Consider the following 16,109-nt stretch of genomic DNA (forward strand, 5'->3'; position numbering starts at 1 on the left):
GACCTAAAACATCTGTAGCACACAGGGCTGTGAAGGAAGGATAGTCCAGTGATTAGGGGCACTAGCCTGGGACTTAGGAGTCGTGGATTCAACTCCCTGTTCTGTCACAGACTTCCTGTGTGACCTTGGCCAAATAATTTAGTTTCTCTCTGCCTGAGCTGCCCATCTGTCAAATGTGGATAATAGCATTTCATTATCACAACAGTGGTATTGTCGGGCACTCAGATACTATCATAATATAAACTGTCCATCAGAAAGCTTAGACTTGAAATTAGACAAAGGTTTCTAACCATCAGAGGAGTGAAGTTCTGGAACAGCCTTCCAAGGGGAGCAGTGAGGGCAAAAGACATATCTGGCTTCAAGACTAAGCTTGGTAAGTTTATGGAGGGAATGTTATGATGGGATAGCCTAATTTTGGCAATTAATTGATCTTTGACTATTAGTGGTAAAGATGCCCAATGGCCTATAATGGGATGTTAGATGCGGTGGAATCTGAGATACTACAGATAATTCTTTCCTGGGTGTCTGGCTGGTGAGTCTTGCCCAAATGCTCAGGGTTTAGCTGATCGCCATATTTGGGGTCGGGAAGGAATTTTCCTCCAGGGCAAATTGGCAGAGGCCCTGGGGGTTTTTCGCCCTCCTCTGGAGCGTGGGGCATGGATCACTTGCTGGAGGATTCTCTGCACCTTGAAGTCTTTAAACCCTGATTTGAGGACTTCAATAGCTCAGACACAGGTTACGGGTTTATTATAGGAGTGGGTGGGTGAGATTCTGTGGCCTGCATTGTGCAGGAGGTCAGACTAGATGATAATAATGGTCCCTTCTGACCTTAAAGTCTATGAGTCTATAATGGGGGCCACATACCCTAAAATAGATAGAGAGACCCAAATTTGAACTCCCAGACTCTAAGCATTCTCGCTGGCAGAATCCTGTTCTTGCTGGCACTCATATAAATATCTAGATGGCAGCTATATAAATACCTAGATAAATATCAAACAAAGCCAAAGCCTAAAACACACCTTTCTCAGGAATGAGTATTACAAAAAAAAATTAAAACAAAACAAAGAAACAAGCTAAAGAAATGCTCTCAAGAGAAAAACACAATTGTTCTCATTTTCCAGCATAATTCCACTCACTGCTTGGATACCCTGGTGCTCTAACTGTTACAGTAGACAGAATGTTAATGATAAAGTAACTCTTACGTTGGTTCCTGGGGCAGTGCTGATGAGCTCCAAAAGGAGAGCTACCCAGCATAACCAGTGGCCATAACATCGATGGGGGAGGGTTATCGTTTCTCCCCTAAGGTATGCACTAATTGAAAAGAGTGTATGCTATTCAGAAAGTCGTTTTCAGATGCTCTGTTGTTGGGTTTCAGTTTCAATTCTGTTGACAGATTCATAGATTCCAAGGCCAAAAGGGACCATTGTGATCACCTAGTCCGACCTCCTGTATAACACAGGCCACAGCACTACCTCAAAATAATTCCTAGAGCATACTTTTTAGGAAAAAAAATCCAATCTTGATTTTAAAATTGACATGATAAAAAAAATTTATCACGCCCCTTGATAAACTGTTCCAATGGTTTAATTATTCTCACAGTCAAAAATTTACGCCTTATTTCCAGTCAGAACTTGTCTCACTTCAACTTCCAGCCATTAGATCAACTATACCTTTCTCTGATAGACTGAAGAGCCCATTATTAAATATTTGTTCCCCATGTAGGTACTTATAGAGTGTGATCAAGTCACCCCTTAACCTTCTCTTTGTTAAACTAAACAGATTGAGCTCCTTGAGTCTATCACTAGAAGGCATGTTTTATAATCCTTTAATCATTCTCTGAACCCTGTTCAATTTATCAACATCCTTCTTGAATTGTGGGCACCAGAACTGATCCACAATATTCCAGCAGCAGTTGCACCAGTGCCAAATATAGAGGCAAAATAGACTCTCTACTCTTACCCTGCTTGTGTATCCCAGGATGGCATTAGCTCTTTTGGCCAAAGAGTCCAACAAAGAGCTCATGTTCAGCTGATTATCCAACACCACCCATGAATATTTTGCAAAGTCATTGCTCCCCAGGATTCTGTATGTATGTGGGGGGTGAAAACATGGAGTGACTGATGTACTGGGCAATTCCAGCTCAGCTTTCTATGATTATATCTGATGGATATTGCTGCTGTGGTGTTTTACAGAGTATTGTGTCAAACTTAAGTGGCAAGTATAGTGGCAAGTAAAGCAAGTGTAGTGTTGCCTATGGATTTCTTCAGTTTTAGAGCATTTGATGACACTATACTCCCATTGCCATTCACATACACATTTTGGCTCTCCAACACAACAGTGTGCAGTACTGTTATAAACCAATTCATTTCTATGTACTATTGCAGTTCCTCTAGAGGAAGAGCTGAAAGGACATTCTATAGTTTGGACACACTGAAAAGCAGTGTGGTCTAGTCATGGATAAAACACTGGACTAAGACTCAGGAGAACCTGGTTCTATTTCCCAGCTCTACCACTGATCTGTTGTGTGACATAGGGCAAAGAACTTCACCCATCTGTGCCTCTGTTTTCCCCTACCACCCACTATCTGTCTTGTCTATTTAGACTGTTGGCTCTATCCAACAGGAGCCATCTTTCCTCACGTCTTTGGACAGTGGCTACCATAATGGGGCCTAATCTGAACTGGAGCCTCTGGATGCTATTGTAATATGATTATTATTTTATAATTGTGGCAGAAAACAAAGCCACTCAAAAGAAAAATTTGTAAGGGGCCACAGGTCTAAGTTAGTAATAATATAGCCAGTACTCTTGATTCCGGATTACCTTCTGGAACCAGTTAAGTTCCAGTCTGTCAGCCAAATGCATTCAAAGAAGAATGCCTAGATATAGTCTAGAGACCTATAAACTATTAGAAGGATCACTGAAAATGTCTAAACTGAATGTGTTATTTAAACAAAGCACAATACCATTTATTTTAGTTTTCTCTTTCCATTGTAAACTACAAATATATGAAACTTTATTTCTGAGACTGCTACTGTGTAGAGCAAAGTAAACACTTTAGAAACGTACCCATCTTTCAAAATGAAGAATTCACAGTATGCTCTAAATAAAGCATCCAAGGCTAACTTTGTAACATGAGCTCAGCAAGTCTTACACGCGATTTTCCTTACTGAAGATGTTTTTTGCTGAATTGCTAATTAGTAGCATATAAAAATGCAAATCAAAAATACTGTACACAAGGCTATGCTATTGCTGACATTAAGAAATCAGTAATACTAAAACATAAAAAGTCCTGTTTGAATAATGTACTATTAATAAAAAGAAAAGGAGTACTTGTGGCACCTTAGAGTCTCTTAGAGTCACTCCTTTTCTTTTTGCTAATACAGACTAACATGGCTGCTACTCTGAAACCTACTATTAATAGTATCCTGAACTATAACAGCATTTATTGGTTCTCAAAAATAAATCTAGGAGGGCAGAAATAGATTTGAGTAAGTGATTTTCTAAACAACCATACTACTGAAAAGGAAAATCATCTTAGGAAATGGATATATCTAACACAATTGGACTGCACCTCCTTTGTTTGCCTCATAAACATCAAATTATGACTTACGCAAAAGGGCTGAAGCCTCTATTTATCAAACAGACTCTCATGAAATGATTGTCAGGTTTAAAACATTTTAGAGTAGGTCATAACAGTCAGCTGTTTGTAAATTTTTTCCTCCGAGTCTGCCATTGCGCTAGAAAGAAACCAAACCAAATAGAAACTTATGGTGTACTTGCCTAGTGCTTTGCAGTCAGGAATCTTGCTTTTACTGCACCAGTTGTTTCTCTCTCAGCAACAGGAATTAAAACAATCCAATGTGCACTGCAACTCTGAACACACAGTCAGTGTGCTAGATCCTTGGTCTGTCATAAAAATAAAAAAATAGATGGCTCATTAAAGGACCAAATCTGTACAAGATTGTGCATTTCTGATCAAAACACCCATTAAAAAAAATCTTCTGCCTTTTGCACATGCCTAAGTTTTGTCACTAGCCTTTATTTCACATTCCTTTTGTTTACCACAAGATTGATGGATTATATAGGAGCGTTCCTCTTGATCTTAAGTATTTTCAAAGGATAAATAATTAAAGTATCTACCTATAGATTTGACTGAAATTTTCCTTCGTAATTGATCAGGAAAGAGCTACATATTTCTAGGATGTTGTAGGTATAATAATTCAAAACTAAAGTATTATCTTTTGATTAAACATTAATGGCCTGATTACACATAAAATAGATGCACAGTCAAAATACATATCTAATTTGTACAAAAAAATATTGCACAACAGGCTAACAGCATGCACAAATTATCTAAATTATCTATTTGTGCATTTAATCATTGTAATTGCATGTGCAAATATAGGCACAGAATTGTGTGTGCATTTTGCACAAGTAATTGTGCATCTAACAAAGTAAAACTTCTTCCCAGTGCTTTCTTCCCTGGTATATATATTTAAAGATGCACTTAAGTTCTTTCACTCCTCGCTTGCTAACACTCTTTTGGGAAGAACAGTTTTTGCAAAGATCCATTGTTCCTTGCTAAATTAAATCAATTTCTTGCTTGCCACAAACAATTTAGTATCTAAATTAGTCCATCTATTCGCTTTACATTGACACATTTTCATTTTATTAGGTAAGTAACTGCTTAGGACCTTCCTGCCTGAGAGACCCTCTCTCACGCTCTCTGTGCCTCGCTGCCACAGATGAGATCAGCAGAAACATTTGAGCTGAAGTTCCATTGCTCTAAATGCAAAGATGCTGACAGCCAGATACTCTGTGAGAACCCCATGGCTTTGAAATTCACACATGCCCTTGTTCCAAAATACCTCAAGTCTGATGATTTTCATGACATACTGAAAAGCTCATCTTTTTCCCCACATATTTGAAAATGGAGAATTGTAAGGGTGGGAAATTGTTCGTGTAGGAGGGCGGTTTTAAACTTTTGATGCTCCTGATTTTTTGATTAGGGGTCTATTAAATGGCATAGCTGTATGTAATCGCACCTCTGACCTCCAGAGTGCCTCCTAGCATCCAGGTACGCAATTGCAGGGGTTCTCTCAGTCTAGCACCCTCTTTAGTTGTTCTTGTGCTATAACGGTCTGTTGATATACTTGGCTTAGCCCTCCCGTCAGGTCACTGCTCAGTCCATTTCCCTTCCAGGGATAAACAAAAAAGCCCCCAAATAGGAAATTCAAAATCTAATGGCCTTCAAGCCCATCTTCCAGCATCTATCTGCAGCTTATCATTCTTGGCCTTTTTTCTCTTGAACACCCATTCACCCCTTTCTGGTCTGGGGGAGAGGCAGGGGAATGCAGGCCCACCTTCTCCTCTGTGTTCCAGCCCAAGGACCCTGTTTTAGGCAGATAAGGACTGTGGGTGTTTTTGATCCCTCTATTTCTTCCCTGAACTGCCCCTACTGTCACGCGGCTTGACGATGTCTTCACCAGGTCTCTACTATCCCCGCCTGGAGCCGATTCCTCATAGCTTCTCCTTACTAAGCCATGAAGGCACTTTCTCCAAGACCATTCCCAGCCCTCCTCTGAAGCAGCTGGGCTGTGTGTGAGCAGTCCCTCGTCTCGCACCGTTACAGCAGTCGATATCTTCCCGCTCCAGGCAGGAGTTCCCCCTCAGCCCTCTTCTTTGAGCTGGGGTTTGTGTCTTAGACCTCTTGCTTGGAATAGGCAGCTGCAAGGCTTTATCCAGCACCCTTCAACTGAACACTCTCTCCAATTAGCCTGTCACTCTGGAGGAGTCAGTCAGCCGCCTTCTCTGGACAGTATGCCCCTGCTGTGAGGGAGGAGGCAGCCTTTATACTGGTCCCCTTCTCCTGACTCCTCCCCAACTGATGGGGTGAGAGGATCCTTGCCCTGCCCTCTCTGCAAGGCTTCAGGCCCTTGATGATACAGTATCAAGATTCCTTCCTCAAGCATCATCCATTCCTGGGACTCTAAAGTCTCCCTATATATCTACTGGACGCTTCCAAGCCCTTAAAGGGCCACACCAGGTGGCTGGGTGGGCTGACCACTAGAAGCCACTGCCCTCCATCGCACACTACCCCATCACATGTACTTATGTTGGAATATACAGTTTGAAATTCTGTTAGGAGGACTTATGGGCTATGGGCCAAGATTTTCAGTCTTGAAATGGTTAATTCATCATTTCCTCACATATATGTTATATGGTTTAATTATTTGTAAAATGCTTTAATATTCTTGTTTTAAAAGTGCTTATATATGTCACAGTTTCAGGTTTAACTGACCCCCTCCTGTTCTTCCTTGAGGGTACCCACTCAAGGTTTAGGCTTCTCAGCTATCACCTCTCAGGGGGCAGAGACCCACATCTCTCTCCCTTCAGACCAGAGGTTTGGGTTTGCTGTCGCTCTGCACTTCACTGCTATTTCCCAGCAGGTCTGACTGGGGTCCATTCATGATAAATACTTACCACAGGTCACCTGTTAATCTTATGGGGCCCTAGAAAGCCAATGTCTTTCCAACCCCACTGCAAGGGTTAGTACCCCCATCCCTGAGACAGAATGTCCTGTCCATTTGCTGAGTCAGACAGACGGCCCCAAGTCAATTTAAACCCAGCTTTTTTCTTTTTTTTCTTTTGAAATAATAAAAGCCCTTTTCTTTGTCTGTTGGTTTCTGGAAAACCCAGTTTGAACCAGTATATGCAAGCCTCCCAGGGAGAGTTCCTCTCTGGAGGTGTTTACAACCTAGCTGATTCACCTTAATCAACCCCCACTGTTTTTTGTTCCTGAAGCTGTGGGAACCGTCCTCACTGGACCTGCACACAATCCCTGGCCCACCATGATACATGAACTTAATACCATACGGTCCCAAGGATAGGCTGCAATATATGTCACAATCTATACAAGTGCAACATATTTCTATAACGTTAGAATTGGTACATACCTTCAAATGCATTAAAGGCATTCTCAAGTGATCAATTGTTACGTCAGACATTATCAATTATTTTTAAAGTATCACCAGTGTTCCAGCATGGTCTGAGCACAGACAATACAGCATTCTGTGCCTGCTGTCTTGAAATCCCCCTTGCATAGGTCCCTTTTCAACCTATCCCAGATGCAGCAAACAACTTGAATTAGAGAACCTACAGGCATGATAGATTCAATTGATTGATTTTAAATTGAAGCAAATTTATATTTGGGGGGTTCTTTTACTACCACTGGCTCCCATTATTCCTGGTTACCAATCTCCCTTCCACCCAGCTATTACCAGCCTGGCATTCTTCCTCATTGACTTGGATATTTACTGCTTCTTCACTCAGATCAGACCCTGTACCCACCCAACTACCATTATCTGCTTCGGATGGATCCTTCCTTGACCCCATAGACCCAGAGGTTTCACGTCCTCCTGCACAACCTTCCTTATCAGGCTGTCTTTGTGTTTCCCAAGTGTTCAAACATCTGCCTATATCACAGCTGTAGCCTCACTTCACTGGAGCTTCCAGGGACTGTATCATATGTGAAGAGTTTTGCAGAGGCAGAGTAACCTTTTTAAGGGGTGTTCAAGCTGCAACTCAGGCTAGTATTGTGAAAATCCATATATCAAATATTTTATTTATGCATAAATATTTTGTTCACAATTATAGATTAATGTAAATTTAACTTTGAAAATCTTTTCAGTCTGTCTTTCCTTGGTTATTATGTGAAACTATATTTCTTACTAATAGTGCTATGAAGGCCCTTTGACCGCTGTCCAGGGGCCCTATGATGACATCACAGTGGTGACACTTCAGTGTGCTTAGGTATTTACAACTTTTTTATTTTCTTTGCCTGTTGTAACATGGAGGTTACACAAGTAGCATCACACTGGCATTGATATACAAGCATAATTAGTTAGCCATATAAACTGCACAATGAAAAGAACAATGGTAATCCTTATTGGTTCATTCCTTTTTTATTAATTCCTGCTAGCAGGAGCAGCAAGATTATTGAAAATCCTTCTGTGCTACATGAGGCCTGCATAGCAGAAAGACATCTGGGAAAAACATCAAAGAAAGTAAAATACCCTTTGGACCTTAAATAGCAGGTGAACCTTCATTTTTCACATTCCCCATCAGTTTACATCAGACCCGCTGGATTTCACTTACCTATAGTAGTTTGAGATTCTAAATTTGTTAGTCTCTAAGGTGCCACAAGTCCTCCTTTTCTTTCTGAGTTAAGGTGGAAACAAATACTATTTCCACAGGGCTCACGACTTGGGTATGAAGAACCTGCTCTCACTGAATACAAGGGAGTTTTGACTGGATTTAAATGGGAGTTTAACAGATAGTTCACTACTGTGCAGGATGTTTGTGATTTGTGACACCCACAGATATTCCAGGCAAAAACATTGCTGGGAGACATTCATTGTAATAACAAATGCTATTTGGGAGTCAAGGACTAGCTGAGAGTTATAGATGGCCCCAAATCCTATTAATCCCCATGGAATATTCTGTGTCATGGTCACTATTACTATCTTCAGATGAATCTTTACAAAAATACACAAAAATATTCTTCTCCTGTTTCATCTGGTGGCCTGGAGCATGATTCCGCACATCACAGACATCAGCATAAGCACAGCATGTATTAGTCACGCTGATTTAAGCAGAAGAGAGTGTTCTTCAGGAGCAGTCAGTGATTCTGCCCTGCAGCATGATTACACAATGAATCAAATGGACACCACCAATGGAGTCCTTCTCTCTCTACAGGGAAAGTGTGTTCCCAAGGACTATGCAATCCCATTCACGCCCAAACAAGATCTTCATGAAGGTCACTGGTGTCTCACTCCCCTCCCTGGAGATGAAGGGAGGCCAAAAATGCAGCATTTTTAGTTTCTTGAAGCTGCAGTTTCACTGGGTACCTGGAGGGCATTTCTAGGTTGTGTAAGTGTTCTGTTCATCTTATCATGTATTTCACAGATACTTGCACAAAGAAATTAACACACAAGGCACTGAGTGACAGTGAGGTTGTGACACATCTGATACAGGCAAGGCTTTTCAAAGTTAAGGCTTATACTGCTTAACTCATCTTCTTATGCCTTGGCAATATAATCATTGTAATTAAAGACAGGACAAATCTATTAGCTCATTGAATGCATCCTGTTGGAAACTTTATGTAGTGTTCCCCAAAAGAGGATGTTTACAGATATTAAACCAATATTAATCTGGACCTTAGCCAAAAAGGAAAAAATGCAGCACATATTGTATTAGAAGCCAAGTATAAATAACTCCACTGCAATAAAAGGAGGAGGCTAAGACAGCTTTGAATTTAACTTTTCTTGCTTCAGACAATTTGTGTCAAACTGAATTATTTTAAAAACAAATTATTTTAAAACCAAACTAACCAAATGTCTCTCTGAAGTGCCTATTAACTGAGAAAATACAACAGAAATATTGATCAGGCAGTTATTCATTCAGGGCATTAGTTATTTAATAGGACAGTCGAGACCTATGATGTAAATGTGTATTTAGAACATATTTAGTATGTATACCAAGTGTGTGCAATGCAAAGCAGATGCTCCTGTCCATGTGAAAGAGCAGAATTTCAGCATCCAAAGTTCCATCTACATCTGTTTCTTCATTTTTGATAATGTAATAAAAGTGGGATTCTCTCACAGCTTGAGTGATCACATTCTATAAGACTGTCCTACCTGGAAACTGTGGAGGATGGAGACCTTTCGCAGCTTCTACTCCATGCCCCCTGTCTGGGGTTCCTAGTCACTGAATCTGCATATGCACAGAACTGGCAGTTTGTTCCCTAGTCTATCCTCAATGCCCTCCTTCTTGTTTGTACTTTCAGAGAGGTATGGTGAAACCTCCCTTCACTCAGCCTGCGCCCACTATTATCTGCACAGCATTACCGTACTGGTTCCATGACATGCCCTCTGTCTGCAATGAATTTCACTTGAAGTGAGTACACCATATTATGAGACAAAGTTCTTGAGAAATGTTTTTTGGTGCTCCACCGATGCCTCATGGAAATGTAAAAATTACAAAAATATTCTATTTAGAGAAAATTCTGCTTGAGTTTTTTGGTATTTGTTAACTTGTTCTTTACTCCTAGGAAACATATTGTTTAAAAACAGTCTTTGCTCTTTAAATATGTGACTGTTCCTGCTTATTCTCACCTGAAATCATTCTGGACCCAATGCAGAAAGGTACTTAACCACATTCTTAACTTTCAACAGATGAACAGTCCCACTGAAATCAATAGGACTGCTCGTGCTTACATTTAAGCACATGCTTGAGCACTTTCCAGAAAAAGGGTCCCTGTTCGTAACATTATGATTCGTTGCAAAGGACAGGTTAATGACATTAACAGAGGATTATAAATTTAGGGGAGAAAGATTTAAAAATGCCTGTTTCAATCTAAAAACATCCAAAAGGATCAGAAAGCAGGGAAGAAAAGAAACCACAAAAAACAAAACATCTAAGAATTGTTTCTGTATAGAATGTTTTCTCAAAGTTTTCCATGAGGCATATGTGCCTCTTTAAAAATTAAAATTGTTTTATGCAAAAAAAAAATCTTAAAACTGGTAATCTTTCTTTTTCATTTTTAAAGCACTCATACATATTTGCTCCTGTGCTAAGACATTTGTATGCCAAGATACAAAACTTCTAAAAAACTGGATTTATAATGGCAATGAAAAAATATATAAGGAATCACTTTGACACGTCTCCATATATTTCTTTGAAGCTTTAAAATTTGATCCTAAATTCTCAGAAAAACAAATAATTTCACATTAGAACATAACAAGACATCTGTCAATGAAGCCACAATACAATTTGTTTACAATTTACACTATAAAACTCATATTTAAACAATGTCATTGGTTTAATTCATCCACTTTTAGAAGCTGTGTTAAGTCTGCCAAAAAACATCAGCATCACACAGTTGAACGGAATAATTATGTATATGGAGATCATTTCTTTGTAATTCATTATCTCTCCATAATATATATTTTACATTGAGAACAGACACAATACTGAACTCTAAGAACTAGCTCTCGGGTAAGGGTAAACAATACCAAAGAGGGCAATCTGATTGATGTTCTGAGTGAATTCCTTGCCTGCTCTATGGTACAGCAATTCCAAAGAATCCATGGCCAGGATGGTTAAAGCATTTGTAAGAGCACAGCAATGTCCTTACAGGCAAGAGGTGCACGTTTCTGCTTATCTTCATTTTCTTTAAAAAAAAACAATACAATAAAATTCAATGTAAAAATTGCAAAAATAGAAAATATTTCTACACTACATACACAATTAAGGCAGAGCTGTAACACTGGTGTTTGATATTACTCTCAATAAAGTTGTCTCATAAGAAACTAATAACTCCCAATTTTCTGAACACCCTGTAAATGAAGTAAGTAATTCTTCTAAGGTCTGATACTGCAGGCCTTCTACAGGCAAAATCACATTATAGTTTTAGCTTGAAGAGTAATATTAAAATAGATATCCTTGGGGCCATCTTTTGTGCCTGCTGCAGCACTGAGCACATTAATAAAAACAAATGAACAGGAGTTTTGCCAGTGTAAAAACAGCAAGACTGGGTGCTAATGCAAGTCTAATATGTATAATCTAGCGTGAAAATGGATCAATAGGAGGAGTCTGTGGAAAATTTACTGATCTTTTGGTTTTGTTTTTTAAATATACTTGAAAATCAAGACACTACACCAAGAAAATGAGGTGATAAAAGACATTGAGAGCTTTGCCTCTTCCACTCTGTCTAAATAAAGCAAGCATTTAAGAAATGGAGCTATACTGGTTTCCACAGACCTCTGGAAGTTCAACGACTTGAGAAATACAGGGATCTACTACTACTACGTTTCTTGAAGTGTCATATTACAGTATTGCATAGAGGCCCCCACTGAGATTGGACCTCACTGTGCCAGGCACTGTCTGTACACAAAGTAAAATATCGTCCCCGCTTGGAACAGCATACAAATCTAAACAGACAACGGATAGGAGGGGAAACTGAGGCACAGTGACTTATCCAAGTCACACAGCAGGTCAGTGGCAGAACCTCGTAAGTCCCAGTCCATAGCCCCATCCATTCGAAGACCATCCAGGGCACAAGAGTTTCTCTTTTAAAAATTTAAATTAATTTTACAACGTTATTTCATTTGCAATATTCATTTTAATTTTAAACCTTTTTTCCCCTGCCCTTTACCATAGTTAACACATTCATAGACTTCAATAGCTTGTTGGGTCCTAAAATGTGTAGTTATTTGTAAAATGGCCATGACAGCTCTGAATTAGCAACCTAATAAAATTCTAATAATTCTATTGTAGTTTTTCAAGTCATGTTCATTCCTACAGAAATTAGTTAAATAAATTATGAGATGAAAGAGTGTACCTTAAATTGGTTAAACAACCCTGTCCTGGGTAGTTGTACAAGAAGCCAACCAACCTGTACAAGAAGTCTCCTTTAATAATGCCCATAATGAACACTCCAGCTAAATGAGTTTTATTTCTCTATTCCAAAATCTTAAGTTTTTTGTGGGGAGTTGGGTTTTTTTAAGAGCTATATATTTAAGCTGTCTGAATTTATCTGTAGGGCCAAATTTTCATATCAGACACTAAATTGTGTGGAAGTAAACCAACATAAGAACATAATAACAACCATGCTGGGACAGACCCAAGGTCCATCTAGCCCAGTATCCTGTCTTCCGACAGTGGCCAATGCCAGGTCATCCAGAGGGAACGAACAGAATGAATGAACCAGCTTGCCAATACAAATGCAGGGGTCTGCAGGTTCAAGTACTGTATCAAGCATGAATTGAAAAAACCGGTCCTTGTAGTTTTACCTTCATACAGTTTGATTGGAAGCTTAATGGATTCAAAAACCCAAACAAACAGAGCTCAGCAGTTTAGTTACATTTACATAATAATAATCCATATGTATTCATGTGATCCCAAGTCTGAACTCCACCAAGGAGTTCAGAGACAGCATGCTCTAGTGGCTTTGAGGAAGGACTGGGTATCTGGTGACCTGACTATATCCCTCACTTTCTGCCAGTGATGTGCTGTGTAACTTTAGACCAGAGGTGGGCAAACTATGGACAGCGGGACTGTCCTGCCTGGCCCTTGAGCTCCCGGCCGGGGAGGCTCGCCCCTAGCCCCTTCCCTGCAGCCTCAGTGTGCCATGCCACCAGCGCTCTGGGCTGCGACCTCCTGCCAGGCAGTGCAGCTGTGACAGCTGACAGGTGTAGTGTATTAAATTGCTCCCCATAGGAACGTGCGACCTACCGAGCACCGGGACTGACAGCCATAAGTAGTACACCATAAGTGGCACATTTCTACAGGGAGCAATTTAATACACTACACCCGCGTAGGGAAAGCTGTGCTTCCCAAAACAGCCTGGCTGCCACCCCCTATCCACCCCTTCCCACTTCTCACCCCGACTGCCACCCTCAGAACCCCAGACCCATCCAACCCTCCCTACTCCTTGTCCCCTTACTGCCCCCTGCCAGGACCTCCCGCCCCAACCCGCCCCCCCAGGACCCCACCCCCCCGCTCCCTGTCGGCCCCGACCCCTATCCCACCCCCAACCCCTGCCCCTTATCCAACCCGCCTGCTCCCCGCCCCCTTACCATGCTGCTTAGAGCACCAAGACTGGCAGCTGTTAAGTAGTACACGGTAAGTAGCACATTCCTACGGGGATCAATTTAATACACTACGCCCAGCCCCCCATACAGTTTCGGAACCCCAATGTGGCCATTGGGCCAAAAAGTTTTCCCGCCCCTGATTTAGACAATGGTTCATTAGCAATATATGATGCAACAAGGAGGCAGAGCTGTCAGAAAAGCAGTACATTTAATAAAGCTGTTTCCAAGAAAACATGCTCAGGATTTTACTGTTTCTATCTATACCACACGCAGGAGCAACCCACAGACTTATACTCACACCCCAGCTTCTAGTTCCTCCTGAAGCCCAATTCTCTTTCTCCAGTACAACTCATCAGACTACAGACTAGTCATTTAACCTTTCTGGCCTTATCTGCTCTAGTAAAATTAGTACCCATATTCCTAAATTGCTATTGTGGAGAAGCCTCAAGGATTTTTTACAGCATGCTATGACAATCAGGCTTGAACATGGGCATACACATTATTCCTCACTCAGAAATAAAGAATAAAAAGATGATGACATATGATACTTGGCAGGCTTGCTTCTAAACAGAGGGTCAAATTATCAAAATAGGGGCTTTATACTTAAATCTATCTCCACTACCAGTTCCAGGTTCAAATGCTACCACACTCACAAATGATTGCATTCATGTAATTAAGAGACAGAGTTCCATTTGAAAATTTGCATTAGGATACTATTCATGCCAACCAACATCCCTTTAAAAGGTCAACTGGATTTTTTTTCCCAAAGTTTAGATCTGAGTTGCTATTCCCATCTTATATGCAGCTGCTCATTCACAAGGGTCTGCTTTAGGAAGTTTAATCTCTCAACAAGCATGCATATATTTTCTGCACTGAACAGTGCACAAATCACATCCTGCAGAGCAACTCATAACTCAAGAGAACACCACACTGGGTCCTTCCTGTTTGCTGATGAAATAAAATGACTTCATTTTGGTCTAAAAGACATGACAATGTCCTCTTAAGTAATAAATATTTTGTAAGCAGACAATTTAGAATAATACTTGTTGTGGTAAAGATGTACACTGTGACAGAAATTGATTTTCATACTACAGGCAGAATCCTATCTCTTACATGTCCATGAATACTATCATCTGACCAGGAAAACTAGAAAAATAAAATGGTAATGGAGTTAAAAAGACCAATACATGTAAAGCAGGAGAGCAGAGTATTTGGGAAGTTACCAAAAACTTATAAGGCTTAGCCCTAGTCCACACTATGAGGTCAGGTCGAATTTAGCTGTGTTAGGTTGATTTTATAACCAATGCGTCTACACAACCAACCCCACTCCGTCTACCTAAAGGGCTCTTAAAATCAACTGCTGTACTCCTCCCCACTGAGGGGTGGAGCACTAAAATCGACTTTGCTGGTTTGAATTTGGGGTAGTACAGATGTAATTTCGACAGTATTGGTCTCCAGGAGCTATCCCAAGGTACTCCAATGTGACCGTTCTGGACAACACTTTGAACTCTGATGTACACAGGAAAAGCCCCGGGAAATTTTGAATTTCATTTCCTGCGCGTGGCGAGCTCAGCAACACAGGTGACCGTGCAGTCCTAGAATCGCAAATGAGCTCCAGAATGGACAAAACAAGAGACACTGGGATCTGATTGCTGTATGGGGAGAAGAATCTGTGCAGGCCGAATTCTGATCAAAAAGAAGAAATGCTAATATATTTGCAAAAATCACACAGGGCATGGTGGAGAGAGGCTACAACAGGGACACACAGCAGTGTCGCGTCAAAGTAAGGAGCTCAGGAAAGCCTACCAAAAGACAAAGGAGGCAAACAGTTGCTCCGGGTCAGAGCCCCATACATGCCGCTTCTATGATCAGCTGCATGGCATTCTAGAAGGGACCCTACCACTGTCCATGGACACCTGCAAGAGAGGAGGAGCATTTTGTGGATGAGGAGGAGGAGGAGGAGAATGCGCAGCAGGCAAGCGGTGAATCCGTTCTCCCCAGCAGCCAGGACCTTTTCATCACCCTGGAGCCAATACCCTCCCAAGGCAGGTTTCCAGACCCTGAAGCAAGAGAAGACACCTCTGGTGAGTGCACATTTGTACTACACTAGAGGCTTTAAAAGCAATTGTTTGATTTGCCCTGAAGAATTGGGATGCATTTGTGGCCAGTACAGCTACTGGAAAAGTCTGTTAACATGTCTGGGGATGGAGCGGGAATCCTCCAGGGACATCTCCATCAAGCTCTCCTGGAGGTACTCTGCCTTATTTCATCCTCCACGGTAGGACACTTTACCGCGCCAAGCAAGTAGCAAGTAGTCTGGAATCATTGCAGCACAAAGCATGGCAGCGAATGGTCCTGGGTTTTGGTCACATTCAAGCAACATTTGGTCTTTATCTTTCTGTGTTAGCCTCAGGAGAGTGATATCATTCATGGTCACCTGGTTGAAATAGAGGA

General features: G+C 40.9%; 1 protein-coding gene across 2 annotated transcripts in view; it reads right to left on the bottom strand.

Annotated features, from left to right (window-relative positions):
• Positions 1-10,898: 10,898 nt before the first annotated feature.
• LRRC69 (leucine rich repeat containing 69) overlaps positions 10,899-16,109 on the bottom strand; it is a 54,117-nt gene continuing 48,906 nt past the window's right edge. For both annotated transcript variants that reach the window (XM_078851485.1, XM_073330603.2), the window contains one exon: positions 10,899-11,233. In XM_078851485.1, the coding sequence (XP_078707611.1) occupies positions 11,123-11,233 (111 nt within the window). In that variant the 3' untranslated portion in view covers positions 10,899-11,122. The remainder of the gene's footprint in view (positions 11,234-16,109) is intronic.

The sequence above is a fragment of the Lepidochelys kempii genome, chromosome 2 (assembly GCF_965140285.1).
Source record: "Lepidochelys kempii isolate rLepKem1 chromosome 2, rLepKem1.hap1, whole genome shotgun sequence".
Classification (NCBI taxonomy): Eukaryota; Metazoa; Chordata; order Testudines; family Cheloniidae; genus Lepidochelys; species Lepidochelys kempii.